At 47.4% G+C, this 26118-nt stretch overlaps 1 protein-coding gene across 5 annotated transcripts in view; it reads left to right on the top strand.

Annotated features, from left to right (window-relative positions):
• The window catches only part of TBCD (tubulin folding cofactor D), a 324749-nt gene that overhangs the window by 198631 nt on the left and 100000 nt on the right, over positions 1-26118 (top strand). For all 5 annotated transcript variants that reach the window (XM_056553201.1, XM_056553204.1, XM_056553202.1 and 2 more), the window contains exons 9-11: positions 7027-7072; positions 15942-16074; positions 22779-22918. In XM_056553201.1, coding sequence (XP_056409176.1) covers positions 7027-7072; positions 15942-16074; positions 22779-22918 — 319 coding nt within the window. The remainder of the gene's footprint in view (positions 1-7026; positions 7073-15941; positions 16075-22778; positions 22919-26118) is intronic.

The following is a 26118-nucleotide window of genomic DNA, read 5'->3' as shown; positions in this document are numbered from 1 at the left end:
GGCATGCTGGGAGTTGTAGTTTTGTAACAAGTCTTTAGCTGACTGGGCAAGCTGGGAGTTGTAGTTTTGTAACAGGCCTATGGCTGACTGGGCATGCTGGGAGTTGTAGTTTTGTAACAGGCCTTTGGCTGACTGGGCATGCTGGGAGTTGTAGTTTTGTAACAGGCCTTTGGCTGACTGGGCATGCTGGGAGTTGTAGTTTTGTAACAGGCCTTTGGCTGACTGGGCATGCTGGGAGTTGTAGTTTTGTAACAGGCCTTTGGCTGACTGGGCAAGCTGGGAGTTGTAGTTTTGTAACAGGCCTATGGCTGACTGGGCATGCTGGGAGTTGTAGTTTTGTAACAGGCCTTTGGCTGACTGGGCATGCTGAGAGACCTCTAACTATATAGGCACGTTGGAGTTGTAGTTCTGAAACAGCTGGAGCCACCCTGCTTGGGAAACACTGCTCTAGAGGACTGTCCGCAATAGTAACAAAACTTCAGTTGTGTTTGGTTTATATGGAATTTCAACCTTTTGGATGTGAAGAAGAATGTTCCCATTCACTGACAGCAAGCAGAGATCTTAAATATGGCAAGAAGTTGATCCGAAATGTATGAAATGTTTTCATGTTGCAATAAAATAAGTGTAATTGACATCAATCCGGTAGAAGTGGTGTCATCCGGTCGTGTTGACCCCCCCCCCCGTGCGTTGCTGCGTTCGCCCCGTCTGCCGTCGTCCATGTTTACAGTGTCATTAAACTATGCAGCAACGTTACCTGTGAGACTATGAACAGACATTGAGATTTTCTCAGGAATGTTTTTTTTTCTGGCCCGGGGCCTGGTCAAATAAAGCTGCGCACCCGGAGGAGGCTTCAGGCGCCATAAACAGGTGACTTCAACCCAGTCCGGTTCTGGGACCCAGAGGCAGCGAAACGCTAAGGATGTCACCTCCAGTCTCCAAATGTCTGCGCGGGGCGTGAGGGCAGAATGTACGTGGCCTCCGGGGTTTATTTGGGTTTCTAGGAAAACTATTTTCTGGTCACAATGACTACGGGCGCAAAAGGGTGTGTACAACCCAAAACACCATATGACAGTCTATATATACTGATCCTGAGTTATATCCTGTATTATACTCCAGAGCTGTACTCACTATTCTGCTGGTGAGATCACTGTGTACATACATTACATTACTTATCCTGTACTGATCCTGAGTTATATCCTGTATTATACTCCAGAGCTGTACTCACTATTCTGCTGGTGAGGTCACTGTGTACATACATTACATTACTTATCCTGTACTGATCCTGAGTTATATCCTGTATTATACTCCAGAGCTGTACTCACTATTCTGCTGGTGAGGTCACTGTGTATATACATTACATTACTTATCCTGTACTGATCCTGAGCTATATCCTGTATTATACACCAGAGCTGTACTCACTATTCTGCTGGTGAGGTCACTGTGTACATACATTACATTACTTATCCTGTACTGATCCTGAGTTATATCCTGTATTATACCCCAGAGCTGTACTCACTATTCTGCTGGTGAGGTCACTGTGTACATACATTTCTTATCCTGTACTGATCCTGAGTTATATCCTGTATTATACCCCAGAGCTGTACTCACTATTCTGCTGGTGAGATCACTGTGTACATACATTACATTACTTATCCTGTACTGATCCTGAGTTATATCCTGTATTATACTCCAGAGCTGTACTCACTATTCTGCTGGTGAGATCACTGTGTATATACATTACATTACTTATCCTGTACTGATCCTGAGTTATATCCTGTATTATACTCCAGAGCTGTACTCACTATTCTGCTGATGAGGTCACTGTGTACATACATTACATTACTTATCCTGTACTGATCCTGTGTTTATATCCTGTATTATACTCCAGAGCTGTACTCACTATTCTGCTGGTGAGGTCACTGTGTACATACATTACTTATCCTGTACTGATCCTGAGTTATATCCTGTATTATACTCCAGAGCTGTACTCACTATTCTGCTGGTGAGGTCACTGTGTACATATATTACATTACTTATCCTGTACTGATCCTGAGTTATATCCTGTATTATACTCCAGAGCTGTACTCACTATTCTGCTGGTGAGGTCACTGTGTACATACATTACATTACTTATCCTGTACTGATCCTGAGTTATATCCTGTATTATACTCTAGAGCTGTACTCACTATTCTGCTGGTGAGGTCACTGTGTACATACATTACATTACTTATCCTGTACTGATACTGAGTTATATCCTGTATTATACCCCAGAACTGTACTCACTATTCTGCTGGTGAGGTCACTGTGTACATACATTACATTACTTATCCTGTACTGATCCTGAGTTATATCCAGTGTTATACTCCAGAGCTGTACTCACTATTCTGCTGGTGAGGTCACTGTGTATATACATTACATTACTTATCCTGTACTGATCCTGAGTTATATCCTGTATTATACTCCAGAGCTGTACTCACTATTCTGCTGGTGGGGTCACTGTGTACATACATTACATTACTTATCCTGTACTGATCCTGAGTATATCCTGTATTATACTCCAGAGCTGTACTCACTATTCTGCTGGTGAGATCACTGTGTATATACATTACATTACTTATCCTGTACTGATCCTGAGTTATATCCTGTATTATACCCCAGAACTGTACTCACTATTCTGCTGGTGAGGTCACTGTGTACATACATTACATTACTTATCCTGTACTGATCCTGAGTTATATCCTGTATTATACTCCAGAGCTGTACTCACTATTCTGCTGGTGGGGTCACTGTGTACATACATTACATTACTTATCCTGTACTGATCCTGAGTTATATCCAGTGTTATACTCCAGAGCTGCACTCACTATTCTGCTGGTGAGGTTACTATCACTTTGATATGATCGCTGCTGTTACCCTATGGGGGTCGCTCCTGTCCTCATCTCATCCCATGACTGGTTAGTCAGACTACGATAATACATATAATGTATGTCACACATCAGACAGGTTTTACATAAGTGACGGCCGGTTATGTAAGTGTCCTCTCCCGGTGGTTTTTAGGTCATCTGATATAAGTGGCACTAGTTGGCATTTGGTGATGCCAGTAATAAGCTATAATTTAGCCTGTGTCAGGGCATGCATTCCTTACAGGCACGGATCAGCCACCACCTACACTTAGAGTAAGAAGCTTGGGGAGTCTCTCACAACGTCCACAATGGGGCCCCATAAAATGGAAGCGTTGTGTGGAGGAGGCTGAGGTGTGGCGCCTCTTATAGCATTGGGTGGACTGGGTTATTAACCAGAGATCATCGGGATCACAATGTTCTTCCTACTGTCTGATGACCGGGGACTTTGGACAATTTCAATGGGATTCACCGACCGTTTCATGTCTGTGGGACCATCAGGGTGAGGTTCTACCTGGACCTTCCTGTTTCAAGTTCTCCATTATACTAACATGCTCTGTGATATTGGTGTCCTAGTAGGCCTAACTCTGTCCATGGTGTCCTAGTAGGCCTAACTCTGTCCATGGTGTCTTAGTAGGCCTAACTCTGTCCATGGTGTCCTAGTAGGCCTAACTCTGTCCATGGTGTCCTAGTAGGCCTAACTTTGTCCATGGTGTCCTAGTAGGCCTAACTCTGTCCATGGTGTCCTAGTAGGCCTAACTCTGTCCATGGTGTCCTAGTAGGCCTAACTCTGTCCATTGTGTCCTAGTAGGCCTAACTCTGTCCATGGTGTCTTAGTAGGCCTAACTCTGTCCATGGTGTCCTAGTAGGCCTAACTCTGTCCATGGTGTCCTAGTAGGCCTAACTCTGTCCATGGTGTCCTAGTAGGCCTAACTCTGTCCATGGTGTCTTAGTAGGCCCAACTCTGTCCATGGTATCCTAGTAGGCCTAACTCTGTCCATGGTGTCCTAGTAGGCCTAACTCTGTCCATGGTGTCTTAGTAGGCCTAACTCTGTCCATGGTGTCCTAGTAGGCCTAACTCTGTCCATGGTGTCTTAGTAGGCCTAACTCTGTCCATGGTGTCTTAGTAGGCCTAACTCTGTCCATGGTGTCGTAGTAGGCCTAACTCTATCCATGGTGTCCTAGTAGGCCTAACTCTGTCCATGGTGTCCTAGTAGGCCTAACTCTGTCCATGGTGTCGTAGTAGGCCTAACTCTGTCCATGGTGTCTTAGTAGGCCTAACTCTGTCCATGGTGTCCTAGTAGGCCTAACTCTGTCCATGGTGTCCTAGTAGGCCTAACTCTGTCCATGGTGTCGTAGTAGGCCTAACTCTGTCCATGGTGTCCTAGTGGGCCTAACTCTGTCCATGGTGTCCTAGTGGGCCTAACTCTGTCCATGGTGTCCTAGTGGGCCTAACTCTGTCCATGGTGTCCTAGTGGGCCTAACTCTGTCCATGGTGTCCTAGTAGGCCTAAATCTATATCTATGTCCTTGGTGTCCTAGTAGGCCTAACTCTGTCCATGGTGTCCTAGTAGGCCTAACTCTGTCCATGGTGTCCTAGTAGGCCTAAATATACTTTATGTCCTTGGCCAGTTAAGAACAAACACCTTCTTCAGATCCTAACTTAGGGTTGAGATGGCCACCATAGTCCCCAATGTTACATGATGGTTGTCTTCCTGGCTGGTGTCATTTCCTTACCATAGAAGTGTTGATTTCATTCTAGCATTTATGGCTTCCCCAAGTGGCGGGACCCCCGTGATCTCCGGAGTGGCACCCCAGTCATCCGCGCATAGAGCGAACTCCACTCCGTGCCGGATGACTGGCGACTACAGCCGCCACACCCCCTCCATTCATGTGATGTGTTCCGGACACTGCCGCGGCAAGCCCCGAAATTGCAGGGGTCCCCAGTGTTTGGACTCCCGCGATCAGACCTCTTATCCCCTATACTATACTTTTCGGCAGAGTACCCCTTTAATCTGTGTATTTGCCATAGGGGTCTGAGCCATGCAGGTGCCTCGCCCCAGGGCACTAACATTAATAGAAACTTGGCACAAAGACGCGGGGTCCGCTGCCAGCGCTGTTTGTCGCACCGTACACCGTGTCACATAGTTACAGTTTCTTGTGGCTCTTGTGAAACTCTTTCCCTCTGGTCTGGAAATTTTTACTGACAATGAGGACGTGTAGATGGAGAATGTGCGGCCAATGAGGCGTTTAAAGGGGGTAGTCCGAGGACTGTGAGCGCGGTAAATGGCGTTTATTAAGGATGTTTCTGGGCTTTAAGTAAATAACAGGGGTGGGGGGCGTCTAATAGAGTCTAATTGTCCTAAGTCTAGGCTCCCGTATACTATAGCCATACGATTTGGGGAAAATGTGCAATTATGATTATAGAGGTAAATATTGTGATATAATAAACAAATGGTTAAATCCCCAATTTCACGTCCAACTACCTTCTATTTCATTTTTATCCCCCATTTCATTATATTCTCCCCCCCATTTCAGGTTCCCCCCTTTTATTTCTATCCCCCTATTTAATGTCCACACCCGCATTTCACTTTAATCTCCCCATGTCACATCTCCCCCTCCATGTCACATCACCCCCCCCCCCCCCGTGTCACATCACCCCCCGTGTCACATCTCCTGCCCCTCCCCCATTTCACATCTCCCCCCATGTCACATGCCTCACCTTTCCACTAGTTGTATCTATTGATTCACTTTAAAGGAGCTACAGGATGCAATATCAGGCTACATCCATAGAAGTGGAGCTTTTTTTTGGAAACAAATACATTTTTTCATTCGTGGTTCATCCCTTTTGAATAAATCTAGTTGGTATTGGTCAGTTGGTTTTGTGGGTGTATGACGTACCCATGGCGGTGCCTATTTTAATATGAGCTCTGTGAACCAAGCCGAGTACTGACCACTGCCTCATACAATGTCACCGTCTCCAGCGTGAAAACCATGGGGGAGATTTATCAAAACCTGTGCAAAGGAAAAGCTGAACAGTTGCCCATAGCAACCAATCAGATCGCTTTTTCGGATGCCGTTTCAAAAATGAAAGAAGCGATCTGATTGGTTGCTATGGGCAACTGGGCAACTTTTCCTCTGCCCAGGTTTTGATAAATCTCACACATTTCCCTATATAAATACCTACATTTGGGCCTTTATACGCCAACCCGGCAGCCATTTTATTCCCCTTCTCATGGGCACGCTCTTTAAATGAATCTAACTGGTATTGGTAGGTTTTGAGGGGGCATGAGGTACCCATGGCGGTATGACCTATGACCAGTGTCACCCCCTGCAGTGTGCAAACCTCTATCAATGCTTTCCCAACCAGGGCGCCTCCAGATAGAGATTAGTGTATTGCAGAGAGGTCCTTGTTCAGTCTTCTCTCTGGTATAGACTATATTCTCTCTCTCAGAGATGAAGACAGCCTTTGACTGTCCGGGCATGCTGGGAGTATTAGTTTTCCAACAGCTGGAGGCTCCCTGGTTGGGAAACACTGGCTTGCATTTAGGACTTTATACGCCAACCCGGCAGCCATATTGGATTTCCTCCAGCTTTCCCTGGACCAGATATTACGATGAAGCAGCTGAACGGAATCCATACAGGAGACACCTTACTCTTTGGTATGATGGGGACACTGTGGCGAAGTAGTAATTTTCCGTCCCGTCGCTGTCCTCGCCGCTTCATCTCACCGGAATGCGAGGACAAATAAATGAGGCATCAATGAGCTTTCTCCTGATCGCCTCCCACATTGAGCGGCAGAATGTTGCGCCGCGTTACTAGGAATTCACGTTGTTTGTTTCTCCACCGTGCGGAATGCGTTTTATGAAGAATCGGGAAGTCATTGTGCTTGGCGCCCTGCCAGCCCGGGCGTAATTACACCTCTCTGGAGTGAATTAGGTCAGACGCAACCGGGCCCGGCAATGGTATGTACATAATGAGGAGGGAAACAGCCAGCAGGCAGGTCAGCTGATCACATTCCACCAATGAGCTCTAGGGGGAGCTACATGCCCAATTACATCATCACCTTGTCTGTTCGCTGGGATATGTAGTCCTTCTATTAACGCTCTTTGCTTTCTTTGTTGCAGGCCCAGCTTTTCAAGCACGGAAAAAGAGAAGACTGCCTGCCCTACGGTGAGTCTCCGGATGGGATTCAACAGCGAAGTCATGTGATTACCGCTCCCAAACCGCGGCTCGATCAGTCATATATGTAACGATGTTTTGGCGAAATGTCCTAGGACCGGGTTTTTTCCAACCAGAGTGTTTGTTGCAAAACTACAACTCCCAGCATTCCCGGACCGCCAAAGTGGTAGTTTTGCAACAGCTGGAGATCCACAGTTTGGAGACCACTGCCCTAGATCAAAATGTCCCCAGATGTTGCATAACTACCACCATGTCACAGGCTTTTGTCTGTTGCATAACTACAACTCCCAGCATGCCCAGACAGCACTGCCCTAGACAGCACTGCCCTCCGGCTGTTGCATAACTACAACTTCCACCATATCGCAGGCTTCTATCTGTTAAAAAAAAAAAAAAGCCAAAGTTGTAGGTTTGCAACAGCTGGAGGTCTGCAGTTTGGAGACCACTGCTCTAGATCAAACTGTTCCCTAGATGTTGCATAACTCAAACTTCCACCATGTCGCAGGCTTCTGTCTGTTGCAAAACTACAACTCCCAGGATGTACTGACAGCCGAAGGACCTGCTGGGAGTTGTAGTTATGCAACAGCTGGAGGCAAACAACTACAACTCCCAGCATGCCCTGTGATTTATGCTCCCAAATTATGTCTCAATCAGTCAAATATATGGCGCGGTTATAGCGAAATGCCCTAAATCAGTGTTTTTTTTCAACCAGTGTGCTTTCCCCCATATTCTCCAGTTAATGTCTGGTGCAGAACTACAACTCCCAGCATACCCGGACAGCCTTCGTGGTTTTGCAACAGCTGGAAGTCCATAGTTTGGAGACCACTATACTAGATCAGTGCGTTCCCTACCATGTAGTTCTCCAGCGGTTGCAAAACTACTACTTCCCCCATGTCTCAGGCTTCCGTCTGTTGCAAAACTACAACTCCCAGGATTCTGGGAGTTGTCGTTTTTCAACAGCTTGAGTTCCACAGTTTGGAGACCATTTTCTTGGATCACTGGGTTCCCCACTCTGTGGGTCTCCAGTGGTTGCAATACTACAACTCCCACTATGACCATAGTGGGAGTTTTAATTTTTAACCTATATTTGGGGGGGGGGGGGGGGGGGGAGTTTCCACCATATGCTCCAGTATAGGTCTGTTGCAAAACTACAACTCCCAGCGTGTCCGGACAGCAAAAGGTTCACAGCTTGGAGACCACAGCCCTAGATCAATGTGTTTCCCCCCTGTGGGTCTCCAGCTATTGCTAAAGTCCCAGAATGTCGCAGGCTGTCAGGGTATAGTGAGAGTTGTAGTGTTGAGTCAGGGTATAGTGGGAGTTGTAGTGTTGAGTCAGGGTATAGTGGGAGTTGTAGTGTTGAGTCAGGGTATAGGGAGAGTTGTAGTGTTGAGTCAGGGTATAGTGGGAGTTGTAGTGTTGAGTCAGGGTATAGTGGGAGTTGTAGTGTTGAGTCAGGGTATAGTGGGAGTTGTCGTGTTGAGTCAGGGTATAGTGGGAGTTGTATTGTTTAGTCAGGGTATAGTGGGAGTTGTAGTGTTGAGTCAGGGTATAGTGGGAGTTGTAGTGTTGAGTCAGGGTATAGTGGGAGTTGTAGTGTTGAGTCAGGGTATAGTGGGAGTTGTAGTGCTGAGTCAGGGTATAGTGGGAGTTGTAGTGTTGAGTCAGGGTATAGTGGGAGTTGTAGTGTTGAGTCAGGGTATAGTGGGAGTTGTAGTGTTGAGTCAGGGTATAGTGGGAGTTGTAGTGTTGAGTCAGGGTATAGTGGGAGTTGTAGTGTGGAGTCAGGGTATAGTGGGAGTTGTGGTGTTTAGTCAGGGTATAGTGGGAGTTGTAGTGTTGAGTCAGGGTATAGTGGGAGTTGTAGTGTTGAGTCAGGGTATAGTGGGAGTTGTAGTGTTGAGTCAGGGCATAGTGGAAGTTGTAGTGTTTAGTCAGGGTATAGTGGGAGTTGTAGTGTTGAGTCAGAGTATAGTGGGAGTTGTAGTGTTGAGTCAGGGTATAGTGGGAGTTGTGGTGTTTAGTCAGGGTATAGTGGGAGTTGTAGTGTTGAGTCAGGGTATAGTGGGAGTTGTGGTGTTTAGTCAGGGTATAGTGGGAGTTGTAGTGTTGAGTCAGGGTGGGTATAGTGGGAGTTGTAGTCTTAATGCTCAGACACCTGTATTTGGGGATGGGGGTCTTTCCCTAATGCTTCTATAGAAGTCTGTTGCAAAACTACAATGCTCAGCATTCCCAGACAGCATGCTGGGAGTTGTAGCTTAGCAACAGCTGGAGGGCCACATGTGCTCGGGTAGAAGCTGTGTCGGGTTGAGTGTCCTTCCTTTGATGTCCCCTCTCCCTCCTGCCGTCCCGTCTTCCCTCTCTCTTTCCCGCATTTCTATTCAGTTTCCCGGACTCGAGCCTCCGGTTCCCGCCCTGGACTCCTTTCATTCATCGTCTCCCTCCACATCAGGAACCTGCCGGAAGTGTCCCTATAGGACCCTTATTCCTATCTCCAATTGTAATCCCCTATACATCAGATAAGATCAGCGGGGGTCTGACTGTTGGGATCCCCGCCGATTTCCAGAGTGGGGAATAAACAGAGCGCACTGTGCGCCCTCCCCCTCCCCTGTTTATTCTCTATAGGACTTCTGAAATGATATCCCCGTTCTCAGGATCACCGAGGGTCCCAGTGGTCGGACCCCCACCAATCAGCTTGTTATCCCCTATCCCAGTCGTCTCCAACCTGCGCACCTCCAGATGTTGCAAAACTACAACTCCCAGCATGCCCGGACAGCCAACGGCTGTCCGGGCATGCTGGGAGTTGTAGTTTTGCAACATCTGGAGGTCCGCAGGTTGAAGACCGCTGCCCTATCCTATGCATAGGTCGAGATGTGAATAAACATCTGCCAGTGTGAACGCACCCTTATAGATTGTTCCCAAAATGTATTTAATTCTTCAAAGTTTTATTTAAGATTTCAAAAGACTTTGGAGGGAATCAAGGGTTATAGACCATATGGATGTAGACTGTATTATTTATTTAACTTTGTCACAGTTCTTTTATTTTATTTCTTTATTTTTTGCTTCATTTATTTCTTTATTTAACTTTATGTATTTATTTTATTTTAATGTATTTAATTTATGGAGGGAGGGAATTTATGGTTATAAACTATGGATGTAGACTGTATTTTGTATTTAACTTTGTCACAGTTATTTAATTTTATTTATTTTTTTTTGCTTGTTTTTATTTAACTTTTTATGTATTTATTTTATTTTAATGTACGGTATTTAATTTATGGAGGGAAGGAATTTATGGTTATAGACCATGCATATAGACTATATTTTTTTATTTAACTTTGTCGCAGTTATTTTATTTATTTAACTTTATGTATTTATTTTATTTTAATGTATATAATTTATGGAGGAAGGGAATTTATAGTTATAGACCATGGCTATAGACTGTGTATATTTTTTAATTTTATTTATGCATTTATTTTATTTAAATTTATTTATATATATTTATTTAATTATTTTGCTTGATTATTTATTATTTATTTCGCTTTATATATGTATTTATTTTATTTTAATTTATTTATATTTATTTAATTATTTAGCTTGATTATGTATTATTTATTTCGCTTTATATATGTATTTATTTTATTTTAATTTATTTATATTTATTTAATTATTTTGCTTGATTATGTATTATTTATTTCGCTTTATATATGTATTTATTTTATTTTCATTTATTTATTGATTTTATTTAAATTTTTATTTATTATTCAATTATTCATTCAATTCTTTTTATTGATTATTTCTATTACTTTCTTTATTATTTTATTTATTTTTTATGCTTGTGCAGGTCTGTCGAAATCAGGTTGTTTTTGTGCAGTGCTCATGAATTTATCATCACGCGCGACCTTTGGGGAAAAGTCGCACAATTTGTGGCATTAAGTTACAAAGTGGCAGAGAGGGATCCATACAAAGTAGTGTACTGAAACCATTTGACAAGTTTGGCGCATGTAGACATTACCACCGCACACATATAAGGTGTAGAACCGTCCCCTCCCTGATGTGCGCTCAGCTCCGCCATGTTTATCATCTCTGTTTGGTGACAGTGAATGAGAACGTTCTTGTTTTACACCCTGGGGCTGAGAACCTGCACAAACCGAAGTCATTTCTCACAGCTGAGGGTTTGGTACAGTCATATCTAGTCTGGACAGCCCCTCTGTGGGTTAATAGGGGTTCAGACTGTTATACTCCTTGTTTAGACTGGATGCAACTGTAACAGATCCTCTGCTGTGAGGTTTTTGGAGACCACTGCCCTAGATGAAAGTGTTTCCCAGCATAACTACAACTTTCACCATGTCGCAGTCTTCCGCCTGTTGCAAAACTACAACTCCCAGCATGCCCAGACAGCCGAAGTTTTAGTTTTGCAACAGCTGGAGGTCCACAGTTTGGAGACCACTGCCCTAGATCAAAGTGTTCACCAGATGTTGCATAACTACAACTTCCACCATGTTGCAGGCTTCCGTCTGTTGCAAAACTACAACTCCTAGCATGCCCGGACAGCCAACGGCTGTCCGGGCATGCTGGGAGCTGTAGTCTTGCAACAGAAGAAGGTCACAGGGTCTCTGGGATGTGAGATTATAAAAGCCATCAACAAGCAGCGGCTGATAACAGGGAGTAATAGACGACCTTCACCCCCCCAAGGATGAAGCGGCTGATAACAGGGAGTAATAGACGACCTTCACCCCCCCCAAGTATGAAGCGGCTGATAACAGGGAGTAATAGACGACCTTCACCCCCCCAAGGATGAAGCGGCTGATAACAGGGAGTAATAGACGACCTTCACCCCCCCAAGGATGAAGCGGCTGATAACAGGGAGTAATAGACGACCTTCACCCCCCCAAGGATGAAGCGGCTGATAACAGGGAGTAATAGACGACCTTCACCCCCCCAAGGATGAAGCGGCTGATAACAGGGAGTAATAGACGACCTTCACCCCCCCAAGGATGAAGCGGCTGATAACAGGGAGTAATAGACGACCTTCACCCCCCCAAGGATGAAGCGGCTGATAACAGGGAGTAATAGACGACCTTCACCCCCCAAGTATGAAGCGGCTGATAACAGGGAGTAATAGACGACCTTCACCCCCCAAGTATGAAGCGGCTGATAACAGGGAGTAATAGACGACCTTCACCCCCCAAGTATGAAGCTGCTGATAACAGGGAGTAATAGACGACCTTCACCCCCCAAGGATGAAGCGGCTGATAACAGGGAGTAATAGACGACCTTCACCCCCCCAAGTATGAAGCGGCTGATAACAGGGAGTAATAGACGACCTTCACCCCCCCAAGTATGAAGCGGCTGATAACAGGGAGTAATAGACGACCTTCACCCCCCAAGTATGAAGCGGCTGATAACAGGGAGTAATAGACGACCTTCACCCCCCAAGTATGAAACGGCTGATAACAGGGAGTAATAGACGTCCTTCACCCCCCAAGTATGAAGCGGCTGATAACAGGGAGTAATAGACGACCTTCACCCCCCAAGTATGAAGCGGCTGATAACAGGGAGTAATAGACGACCTTCACCCCCCAAGGATGAAGCGGCTGATAACAGGGAGTAATAGACGACCTTCACCCCCCAAGTATGAAGCGGCTGATAACAGGGAGTAATAGACGACCTTCTCCCCCCCCCCAAGTATGAAGCGGCTGAGAACAGGGAGTAATAGACGACCTTCACCCCCCAAGTATGAAGCGGCTGATAACAGGGAGTAATAGATGACCTTCTCCCCCCCCAAGTATGAAGCGGCTGATAACAGGGAGTAATAGACGACCTTCACCCCCCAAGTATGAAGCGGCTGATAACAGGGAGTAATAGACGACCTTCACCCCCCAAGTATGAAGCGGCTGATAACAGGGAGTAATAGACGACCTTCACCCCCCAAGTATGAAGCGGCTGATAACAGGGAGTAATAGATGACCTTCTCCCCCCCCAAGTATGAAGCGGCTGATAACAGGGAGTAATAGACGACCTTCACCCCCCAAGTATGAAGCGGCTGATAACAGGGAGTAATAGACGACCTTCACCCCCCAAGTATGAAGCGGCTGATAACAGGGAGTAATAGACGACCTTCACCCCCCAAGTATGAAGCGGCTGATAACAGGGAGTAATAGACGACCTTCACCCCCCAAGTATGAAGCGGCTGATAACAGGGAGTAATAGACGACCTTCACCCTCCCCCAAGTATGAAGCGGCTGATAACAGGGAGTAATAGACGACCTTCACCCCCCAAGGATGAAGCGGCTGATAACAGGGAGTAATAGACGTCCTTCACCCCCCAAGGATGAAGCGGCTGATAACAGGGAGTAATAGACGACCTTCACCCCCCAAGTATGAAGCGGCTGATAACAGGGAGTAATAGATGACCTTCTCCCCCCCCAAGTATGAAGCGGCTGATAACAGGGAGTAATAGATGACCTTCTCCCCCCCCAAGTATGAAGCGGCTGATAACAGGGAGTAATAGACGACCTTCACCCCCCAAGTATGAAGCAGCTGATAACAGGGAGTAATAGACGACCTTCACCCCCCAAGTATGAAGCGGCTGATAACAGGGAGTAATAGACGACCTTCACCCCCCAAGTATGAAGCGGCTGATAACAGGGAGTAATAGACGACCTTCACCCCCCAAGTATGAAGCTGCTGATAACAGGGAGTAATAGACGACCTTCACCCTCCCCCAAGTATGAAGCGGCTGATAACAGGGAGTAATAGACGACCTTCACCCCCCAAGGATGAAGCGGCTGATAACAGGGAGTAATAGACGTCCTTCACCCCCCAAGGATGAAGCGGCTGATAACAGGGAGTAATAGACAACCTTCACCCCCCCCCCCAAGGATGAAGCGGCTGATATCAGGGAGTAATAGATGACCTTCACCCCCCAAGTATGAAGTGGCTGATAACAGGGAGTAATAGACGACCTTCACCCCCCCAAGTATGAAGCGGCTGATAACAGGGAGTAATAGACGACCTTCACCCCCCAAGTATGAAGCGGCTGATAACGGAGTAATAGACGACCTTCACCCCCCAAGTATGAAGCGGCTGATAACAGGGAGTAATAGACGACCTTCACCCCCCAAGTATGAAGCGGCTGATAACAGAGAGTAATAGACGACCTTCACCCCCCAAGTATGAAGCGGCTGATAACAGGGAGTAATAGATGACCTTCTCCCCCCCCAAGTATGAAGCGGCTGAGAACAGGGAGTAATAGACGACCTTCACCCCCCAAGTATGAAGCGGCTGATAACGGAGTAATAGACGACCTTCACCCCCCAAGTATGAAGCGGCTGATAACAGGGAGTAATAGACGACCTTCACCCCCCAAGTATGAAGCGGCTGATAACAGGGAGTAATAGATGACCTTCTCCCCCCCCAAGTATGAAGCGGCTGAGAACAGGGAGTAATAGACGACCTTCACCCCCCAAGTATGAAGCGGCTGATAACAGGGAGTAATAGACGACCTTCATCCCCAAGGATGAAGCGGCTGATAACAGGGAGTAATAGACGTCCTTCACCCCCCAAGTATGAAGCGGCTGATAACAGGGAGTAATAGACGACCTTCACCCCCCAAGTATGAAGCGGCTGATAACAGGGAGTAATAGACGACCTTCACCCCCCAAGTATGAAGCGGCTGATAACAGGGAGTAATAGACGACCTTCACCCCCCAAGTATGAAGCGGCTGATAACAGGGAGTAATAGACGACCTTCACCCCCCAAGTATGAAGCGGCTGATAACAGGGAGTAATAGACGACCTTCACCCCCCAAGTATGAAGCGGCTGATAACAGGGAGTAATAGACGACCTTCACCCCCCAAGTATGAAGCGGCTGATAACAGGGAGTAATAGACGACCTTCACCCCCCAAGTATGAAGCGGCTGATAACAGGGAGTAATAGACGACCTTCACCCCCCAAGTATGAAGCGGCTGATAACAGGGAGTAATAGACGACCTTCACCCCCCAAGTATGAAGCGGCTGATAACAGGGAGTAATAGACGACCTTCACCCCCCAAGTATGAAGCGGCTGATAACAGGGAGTAATAGACGACCTTCACCCCCCAAGTATGAAGCGGCTGATAACAGGGAGTAATAGACGACCTTCACCCCCCAAGTATGAAACGGCTGATAACAGGGAGTAATAGACGACCTTCACCCCCCAAGTATGAAGCGGCTGATAACAGGGAGTAATAGACGACCTTCACCCCCCAAGTATGAAGCGGCTGATAACAGGGAGTAATAGACGACCTTCACCCCCCAAGTATGAAGCGGCTGATAACAGGGAGTAATAGACGACCTTCACCCCCCCAAGTATGAAGCGGCTGATAACAGGGAGTAATAGACGACCTTCACCTCCTAAGGATGAAGCGGCCGATAACAGGGAGCAGTGACTTGTGTCCGGTGACCTGTATTCTCTGTTCACCATATAAAATGGACCTATGGATGGAGGGTAAATGGCCATTTGCCCTATAGCCCTTGATAAAGCCACTTGTTGTTGGTGAAACGTCAGGGGGCGATGTGTATGTTGTGTTAGGTCTCTTGAATATCTTTATTATCATTTATATATAATATATGGTGACGCACTATTAGCATGGAGTCTCGTGCTTTAGGGATTTACTTGATATTTTATAAAGGGACCTCCTGGTGGCATCTTTTAAATAATAGGCGTGATGTAATAAAAGTGGAGTTTTATAAGAGTTATTAGATTACTTTCAGTGGATGGTAAATTTATGGTACTGGTGATCACCTCCTGTATTCTCTGTTATCGGCCATTGATAAGGTAGGTGATCGATCACATGGTAACTTGTTTTATCCTTCTATTTCAGCCGCAACCGTTCTGAACGCCCTGGATAACTGCAAGCTCTGCGACAGCAACCAGACCGTGCTCCGCAAGCTGGGGGTCAAGCTGGTCCAGCGCCTGGGGCTCATCTTCCTCAAACCCAAGACGGCCGCGTGGAGGTATATCTGGGTGGTGGTCAATGGTTGGGGACCCCCACTGATCATAAAGATGGCTGCCCTGTGCCCCCATCTTCTCTATATCCAGGAGTGATGCCTGATTATAGGGACTGGGGACCCCCACTGATCATAAAGATGGCTGCCCTGTTCCCCCATCTTCTCTATATCTAGGGGTGATGCCTGATTATAGGGACTGGGGACCCCCACTGATCATAAACATGGCTGCCCTGTGCCCCATCTTCTCTATATCCAGGAGTGATGCCTGATTATAGGGACTGGGGACCCCCACTGATCATAAACATGGCTGCCCTGTGCCCCCATCTTCTCTATATCCAGGGGTGATGCCTGATTATAGGGACTGGGGACCCCCACTGATCATAAACATGACTGCCCTGTGCCCGCATCTTCTCTATATCCAGGGGTGATGCCTGATTATAGGGAATGGGGACCCCCACTGATCATAAACATGGCTACCCTGTGCCCCATCTTCTCTATATCCAGGGGTGATGCCTGATTATAGGGAATGGGGACCCCCACTCATCATAAAGATGGTTGCCCTGTGCCCCATCTTCTCTATATCCAGGGGTCATGCCTGATTATAGGGAATGGGGACCCCCACTAATAATAGACATGGCTGCCCTGTGCCCCCATCTTCTCTATATTCAGGAGTGATGCCTGATTATAGGGAATGGGGACCCCCACTGATCATAAACATGGCTGCCCTGTGCCCCCATCTTCTCTATATCCAGGAGTGATGCCTGATTATAGGGTATGGGGACCCCCACTGATCATAAACATGGCTGCCCTGTGCCCCATCTTCTCTATATCCAGGGGTGATGCCTGATTATAGGGAATGGGGACCCCCACTCATCATAAAGATGGCTGCCCTGTGCCCCATCTTCTCTATATCCAGGGGTCATGCCTGATTATAGGGAATGGGGACCCCCACTGATCATAAACATGGCTGCCCTGTGCCCCATCTTCTATATATCCAGGAGCGATGCCTGATTATAGGGAATGGGGACCCCCACTGAACATAAACATGGCTGCCCTGTGCCCCCATCTTCTCTATATCCAGGGGTTATTCCTGATTATAGGGAATGGGGACCCCCACTGATCATAAACATGACTGCCCTGTGCCCCCGTCTTCTCTATATCCAGGGGTGATGCCTGATTATAGGGAATGGGGACCCCCACTGATCATAGACATGGCTGCCCTGTGCCCCCATCTTCTCTATATTCAGGAGTGATGCCTGATTTTAGGGAATGGGGACCCCCACTGATCATAATCATGGCTGCCCTGTGCCCCCATCTTCTCTATATCCAGGAGTGATGCCTGATTATAGGGAATGGGGACCCCCACTGATCATAAACATGGCTGCCCTGTGCCCCATCTTCTCTATATCCAGGGGTGATGCCTGATTATAGGGAATGGGGACCCCCACTGATCATAAACATGGCTGCCCTGTGCCCCCATCTTCTCTATATCCAGGGGTGATGCCTGATTATAGGGACTGGGGACCCCCACTGATCATAAACATGACTGCCCTGTGCCCCCATCTTCTCTATATCCAGGAGTGATGCCTGATTATAGGGAATGGGGACCCCCACTGATCATAAACATGGCTGCCCTGTTCCCCATCTTCTCTATATCCAGGGGTGATGCCTGATTATAGGGAATGGGGACCCCCACTGATCATAAAGATGGCTGCCCTGTGCCCCATCTTCTCTATATCCAGGGGTCATGCCTGATTATAGGGAATGGGGACCCCCACTGATCATAAACATGGCTGCCCTGTGCCCCATCTTCTATATATCCAGGAGCGATGCCTGATTATAAGGAATGGGGACCCCCACTGAACATAAACATGGCTGCCCTGTGCCCCCATCTTCTCTATATCCAGGGGTGATGCCTGATTATAGGGAATGGGGACCCCCACTGATCATAAACATGACTGCCCTGTGCCCCCATCTTCTCTATATCCAGGGGTGATGCCTGATTATAGGGAATGGGGACCCCCACTGATCATAAACATGACTGCCCTGTGCCCCCATCTTCTCTATATCCAGGGGTGATGCCTGATTATAGGGAATGGGGACCCCCACTGATCATAAACATGACTGCCCTGTGCCCCCATCTTCTCTATATCCAGGGGTGATGCCTGATTATAGGGAATGGGGACCCCCACTGAACATAAACATGGCTGCCCTGTGCCCCCATCTTCTCTATATCCAGGGGTGATGCCTGATTATAGGGAATGGGGACCCCCACTGATCATAAACATGACTGCCCTGTGCCCCCATCTTCTCTATATCCAGGGGTGATGCCTGATTATAGGGAATGGGGACCCCCGCTGATCATAAACATGGCTGCCCTGTGCCCCATATTCTCTATATCCAGGGGTGATGCCTGATTATAGGGAATGGGGACCCCCACTGATCATAAACATGGCTGCCCTGTGCCCCATATTCTCTATATCCAGGAGGGATGCCTGATTATAGGGACTGGGGACCCCCACTGATCATTAACATGGCTGCCCTGTGCCCCCATCTTCTCTGTATCCAGGAGTGATGCCTTATTATAGGGACTGGGGACCCCCACTGATCATAAACATGGCTGCCCTGTGCCCCCACCTTCTCTATATCCAGGGGTGATGCCTGATTATAGGGAATGGGGACCCCCACTGATCATAAACATGGCTGCCCTGTGCCCCCATCTTCTCTATATCCAGGAGTGATGCCTGATTATAGGGACTGGGGACCCCCACTGATCATAAACATGGCTGCCTTGTGCCCCCATCTTCTCTATATCCAGGGGTGATGCCTGATTATAGGGACTGGGGACCCCCACTGATCATAAACATGGCTGCCCTGTGCCCCCATCTTCTCTATATCCAGGGGTGATGCCTGATTATAGGGACTGGGGACCCCCACTGATCATAAACATGGCTGCCCTGTGCCCCATCTTCTCTATATCCAGGGGTGATGCCTGATTATAGAGACTGGGGACCCCCACTGATCATAAACATGACTGCCCTGTGCCCCATCTTCTCTATATCCAGGAGTGATGCCTGATTATAGGGACTGGGGACCCCCACTGATCATAAACATTGCTGCCCTGTGCCCCCATCTTCTCTATATCCAGGGGTGATGCCTGATTATAGGGAATGGGGACCCCCACTGATCATAAACATGGCTGCCTTGTGCCCCCATCTTCTCTATATCCAGGGGTGATGCCTGATTATAGGGACTGGGGACCACCACTGATCATAATCATGGCTGTCCTGTGTCCCATCTTCTCTATATCCAGGAGTGATGCCTGATTATAGGGACTGGGGACCCCCACTGATCATAAACATGGCTGCCCTGTGCCCCCATCTTCTCTATATCCAGGGGTGATGCCTGATTATAGGGAATGGGGACCCCCACTGATCATAATCATGGCTGCCCTGTGCCCCCATCTTCTCTATATCCAGGAGTGATGCCTGATTATAGGGAATGGGGACCCCCACTGATCATAAACATGGCTGCCCTGTGCCCCCATCTTCTCTATATCCAGGAGTGATGCCTGATTATAGGGAATGGGGACCCCCACTGATCATAATCATGGCTGCCCTGTGCCCCCATCTTCTCTATATCCAGGAGTGATGCCTGATTATAGGGAATGGGGACCCCCACTGATCATAATCATGGCTGCCCTGTGCCCCCATCTTCTCTATATCCAGGGGTGATGCCTGATTATAGGGACCCCTCTTCTTATGGGAATTCTGCATCACAAAAATCCCAAATAGTCCTTAGTGACAGCTCAGTCCTCCTGAGATAGAGCGAGGTTGCAGAACAGGTCGAGCGGCTTTCCTGGGGCCCTGACACACGGGACGCTTGGCTTTTACCGGCCCCTGGCAGCGCTGAGTGTAAATGTTCCCGGGGCCCGACGCTTCTAATACCTTGTTGTTCTTCCATCATTGATTTAGAAGTTTCGGCACATTCTGTATTGTTAGCTTTACTATGCGGAGCGGCCGCCCGCGGGCTACGCAATCCCTGACCACGCCTGCGCCACGACCCGGGAACGTCTCTGGGCTGTGTTCACCTCCGGGCCTTGACCCGCTTATCTAATAGGGAATTAGGAAGTATTGGGGTGACCCCACTCTGCTCTCCCACCATTCTCAATCTTGCCCAGGCAGACAGCGACATGCTGGGAGTGGTAGTTCTGCGACAGCTGGAGGTCCACAGTTTGGAGACCACTGCCTTAGATCAGTGCAGCTCCTACCCCGTGGGCCTCCAGCTGTTGCAGAACTACAAGTCCCAGCATGCAGCTGGCTGTCAGGGCTTAATGGGAATTGTAGTTTTGCAAAAGCTGGAGGTCCACAGTTTGGAGACCACTGCCTTAGATCAATGCAGCTCCTACCCCGTGGGCCTCCAGCTGTTGCAGAACTAAAAGTCCCAGCACGTCGCTGGCTGTCAGGGCATTGTGGGAGTTGTAGTTTTGAGTCCGTGTAATCAGGGACATGCACAGACATTTTGGGGGGCAGGGGGGAAAAAAAAGGGCACTTCTCATAATTATTTATTTAAATGCCGACATTATGACGCCTCATTGCCCAGTATCATAAGGGCAGGGGCTCAAGACCCTTTCTAGGCAATTTGTGCAATTTCCTCCCCTATATGCTTCAGTAGACGTCTATTGCAAAACTACAACTCCCAGCATGCCCGGACATCTGAAGTTGTAGTTTTGCAACAGCTGGAGGTCCACAGTTTGGAGACCACTGCCCAAGATCAAAGTGTTCACCAGATGTTGCATAACTACAACTTCCACCATGTCGCAGGCTTCCGTCTGTTGCAAAACTACAACTCCCAGCATGCCCGGACATCTGAAGTTGTAGTTTTGCAACAGCTGGAGGTCCACAGTTTGGAGACCACTGCCCTGGATCAAAGTGTTTCCCAGCATAACTACAACTTCCACCATGTCCGGACATCCAAAGTTGTAGTTTTGCAACAGCTGGAGGTCCACAGTTTGGAGACCACTGCCCTAGATCAAAGTGTTCACCAGATGTTGCATAACTACAACTTCCACCATGTCGCAGACTTCCGTCTGTTGCAAAACTACATCTCCCAGCATGCCCGGACATCTGAAGTTGTAGTTTTGCAACAGCTGGAGGTCCACAGTTTGGAGACCACTGCCCAACATCATAGTGTTCACCAGATGTTGCATAACTACAACTTCCACCATGTCGCTGGCTTCCGTCTATTGCAAAACTACAACTCCCAGCATGCCCGGACATCTGAAGTTGTAGTTTTGCAACAGCTGGAGGTCCACAGTTTGGAGACCACTGCCCAACATCAAAGTGTTCACCAGATGTTGCATAACTACAACTTCCACCATGTCGCTGGCTTCCGTCTATTGCAAAACTACAACTCCCAGCATGCCCGGACATCTGAAGTTGTAGTTTTGCAACAGCTGGAGGTCCACAGTTTTGAGACCACTGCCCAACATCAAAGTGTTCACCAGAGGTTGCATAACTACAACTTCCACCATGTCGCAGGCTTCCGTCTATTGCAAAACTACAACTCCCAGCATGCCCAGACATCTGAAGTTGTAGTTTTGCAACAGCTGGAGGTCCACAGTTTGGAGACCACTGCCCAACATCAAAGTGTTCACCAGATGTTGCATAACTACAACTTCCACCATGTCGCAGGCTTCCGTCTGTTGCAAAACTACAACTCCCAGCATGCCCGGACAGCCTTAGGCTGTCCGGGCATGCTGGGAGTTGTAGTTTTGCAACAGCTGAAGGTCCTTAGTTTTGAGACCACTGCCCTAGATCACACATGGGCACAATGTTAGGTCCCTTCATTGTCTGTGGCTTTGGTGAACATAGCCATCTATGCACATGTGACCACTGCTTCATTAGGACCACTGACCCGTAGATCACTAGTGGGGGTCTCTAATTAAAGGGGTACTCCGGTGGAAAACTTCTTTTATTTTATTTTTTTATAAATCAACTGGTGATTTTTAAATGACTTCTATTAGAAAATCTTTACCCTTCCAGTACTTATTAGCAGCTGTATGCAACAGAGGAAATAATTTTCATTTTGAATTTCTTTTTTGTCTTGTCCACAGTGCTCTCTGCTGACACCTGATGCCCATATCAGGAACTGTCCAGAGCAGGAGAAAATCCCCATAGCAAACCTATGCTGCTCTGGACAGTTCCTGACACGGACAGAGGTGTCAGCAGAGAGCACAGTGGACTTTCAAGAAAGAAAAAAGAAATTCAAAAAGAAAAGAATTTCCTCTGTAGCATACAGCTGCTAATAAGTACTGGAAGGATACAGATTTTTTTTTATTTTTATAGAAGTCATTTACAAATCTGTTTAACTTTCTGACACCAGTTCATTTTAAAAAAAAAATAAACAAAAAAAAAAAAAAATTCCACCAGAGTACCCCTTTAAGGACCAACCCCTTTTAATGGTGTATATCCATCTATAAAGCGATGGGTGCGGGTCCCAGCAGTCAGTCATAGCTGGGATTGGGATATAAGAGCAGGGGATTATGGGTGATCAATTGTCATTACGTTGGCTCTATGGTGGTATCCCCTCCAGTAATGGGAGGTCCCCCTGGTATGGTAGTGTATCCCTATAATAATACATACAGACCTAGGAGGCCATGTTGGGAGTAGTAGTCTCATGGACACATGTCCGCCCTTCTCTCTACGCAGGTATCAGCGCGGATCGCGGTCTTTGGCGGACAATCTACTTCAGACTCTCAGCAGCAGCAGTCCGGGTTCAACCGCAGCCGCGTCCCCCAGCGATGCCGAGGAGGAGTATGATATCCCGGAGGAGATTGAGAACGTGATCGGTACGTGGGGGGGGATTTATTGTTTCCATCTTTGCTTCCTATTGTAGCTGCTAGAGATGAGCGAACTTACAGTAAATTCGATTCGTCACGAACTTCTCGGCTCGGCAGTTGATGACTTTATCCTGCATAAATGAGTTCAGCTTTCAGGTGCTCCGGTGGCGGGAGACTCTTTCCTAGGACTGTATCCACCTTTTCCAGCCCACCGGAGCACCTGAAAGCTGAACTAATTTATGCAGGATAAAGTCATCAACTGCCGAGCCGAGAAGTTCCTGACGAATCAAATTTACTGTAAGTTCGCTCATCTCTAGTAGCTGCCGTACACATCAGGTAGGCTTTGGCCTTACTCACCAATTTCGGTGGGATTGGCCAATCCTGTAATGTATATGGGGCCTCCCGACTCTCCCCTGACAGCAGAAGGTTCCAGGCCTAAGGCTTTTTATCTGGGGGTGGTAGGCTGCGGCCAGAGGAGCTGCCTTAAATGTAACTTTAGTTGCTGCGGCCATTTTTAGCAGCTGTGGAGCCATCATTTAGTCATAGGGTGTAAAGAAATGCATAAACCCTACTCTGTCCTCCTCTTTATGTCACTCCTACTAGTTTTACACTGATTTAGGGTAATGGATTCGCAGCGTTTTTTTAAGCTACAGATCCGTCGGTGACCTGACCCATAGTGTGCCTCCAGCTGTTGATAACCCCCGACCTGTCCCCCCTGCACTGCCTGGCATTCCGCCGCTCCGAGCAGCCACACGGGTCTGCGAGTAGCCGTGTGCATGCACAGTGTACAGTGACTCGCGGGCCCCTGTGCGGCTGCTCGGAGCAGGCCAGGGGGCGGGGCCAGGCAGTGCGGTGGGGAGGGTGGTGGCAACAGCTGGAGGCACACTATGGGTCAGGTCCGTGTGACCCTACTCTTAAAAGGGTAACTTTTATTTATATATCAACTTGCTCCAGAAAGATAAACAGATTTGTAAATTACTTCTATAAAAAAAAAATACTAATCCTCCCAGTACTTATTAGCTGCTGAAGTTGTGTTGTTCTTTTCTGCTCTCTGCTGACACCTCTGTCTGTCTAGGGAACTGCACAGAGTAGAAGAGGTCTGCTATGGAGATTTGCTTCTACTCTGGACAGTTCCTGAGACAGACAGAGGTGTCAGCAGAGAGCAGAAAATAACAACTCAACTTCAGCAGCTCATAAGTACTGTAAAGATTAAGATATTATTTTTTTTTTTTTTTATAGAAGTAATTTCCAAATATGTTTATCTTTCTGGAGCCAGTTGATATATATATATATAAAAAAAAAAGTTTTTTTCCAGTAAAACTGCGGAGATTGTTGATGAGAGGTGCGGCTCACGCTGCGTGGTACAATGCGACCATGCGGCACCCAGCGAGATTCTGTGGGCATCTCGGGCAGGAAACAAAAGCTGGACTTTACACTTTACTGCAGTGTTTCCCAACCACGGTGCCTCCAGCTGTTGCAAAACTACAACTCCCAGCAAGCCCGGACAGCCTTCGGCTGTCCGGGCTTGCTGGGAGTTGTAGTTTTGCAACAGCTGGAGGCACCCTGGTTGGGAAACACTGCTTTACTGTAACAACCAATATAGCTTCACTTTCACCTCTACAGGACATTATCATCCAGCTTTCTAGAGTCCTGAATGGCTAAGCTGCTTTGTTATCTATGGACATGTCTCCTTTTCAGTATATTACTAAATAGCTTGGCAAGTTTGCCATTCAGGAGTGTAGGAAAGCTGCGTGAGTGTTTGCGGCCCAGCGTTTTCACACTTTGTGAGGACAATTCATAGCCGGCTTTGTAGCCCTTTCCCGTATTATGCGCTGGAGCCGTCACACGTCTAGGCAAATTATTTACAGGAAATCTGTATACGTTTTCCCCCCTGGTTTTGCATAGAGTACAGGTCACAGGGGCCACAAATCCTCCCGGGCCCCCAGAGTCACCCCGATTGCACTGCCAAGCCTTGTTTATCTAGAAAGTGCTATGGAAAAGATCTGATTAAGGCATTGTGTACCCGCTGAGTGACAACCAGGATATCACATGCTACTGTGTCTTTAAGAGATAGCGATCTCTATTGTATATTTATCCAGATTGTAACTTACAGGGAGAGTCCGATGTATAAAATATACAGTGATCCCTCAACTTACAATGGCCTCAACATACAATAGTTATAACATACAATGGTCTATTCTGGACCATTGTAACTTGAAACCAGACTCAACATACAATGTACACACAGTCCAGATCTGTGAGACGTGTCAATGGCTAAAAGAACCGACCAATCAGAATGGGCATTCACTGGTAAAACACCTGTATTACTGAAGTGTATGCACTGACTGGTGTGTGGTAGCGCCCCCTACAGTACAGGGAGGTATTACATGTTCTGTACTCTTTACCTGTATTACTGAAGTGTATGCACTGACTGGTGTCTGGTAGCGCCCCCTACAGTACAGGGAGGTATTACATGTTCTGTACTCTTTACCTGTATTACGTAAGTGTATGCACTGACTGGTGTCTGGTAGCGCCCCCTACAGTACAGGGAGGTATTACATGTTCTGTACTCTTTACCTGTATTACTGAAGTGTATGCACTGACTGGTGTCTGGTAGCGCCCCCTACAGTACAGGGAGGTATTACATGTTCTGTACTCTTTACCTGTATTACTGAAGTGTATGCAGTGACTGGTGTCTGGTAGCGCCCCCTACAGTACAGGGAGGTATTACATGTTCTGTACTCTTTACCTGTATTACTGAAGTGTATGCACTGACTGGTGTCTGGTAGCGCCCCCTACAGTACAGGGAGGTATTACATGTTCTGTACTCTTTACCTGTATTACGTAAGTGTATGCAGTGACTGATGTGTGGTAGCGCCCCCTACAGTACAGGGAGGTATTACATGTTCTGTACTCTTTACCTGTATTACTGAAGTATATGCACTGACTGGTGTCTGGTAGTGCCCCCTACAGTACAGGGAGGTATTACATGTTCTGTACTCTCTACCTGTATTACTGAAGTGTATGTACTGACTGGTGTCTGGTAGCGCCCCCTACAGTACAGGGAGGTATTACATGTTCTGTACTCTTTACCTGTATTACGTAAGTGTATGCACTGACTGGTGTCTGGTAGCGCCCCCTACAGTACAGGGAGGTATTACATGTTCTGTACTCTTTACCTGTATTACTGAAGTGTATGCACTGACTGG

Source organism: Hyla sarda, unplaced genomic scaffold, assembly GCF_029499605.1.
Source record: "Hyla sarda isolate aHylSar1 unplaced genomic scaffold, aHylSar1.hap1 scaffold_259, whole genome shotgun sequence".
Taxonomy (NCBI): Eukaryota; Metazoa; Chordata; class Amphibia; order Anura; family Hylidae; genus Hyla; species Hyla sarda.
Note: the sequence above shows the minus strand (reverse complement) of the source record. Positions and strands in the feature narration are given on the sequence as shown.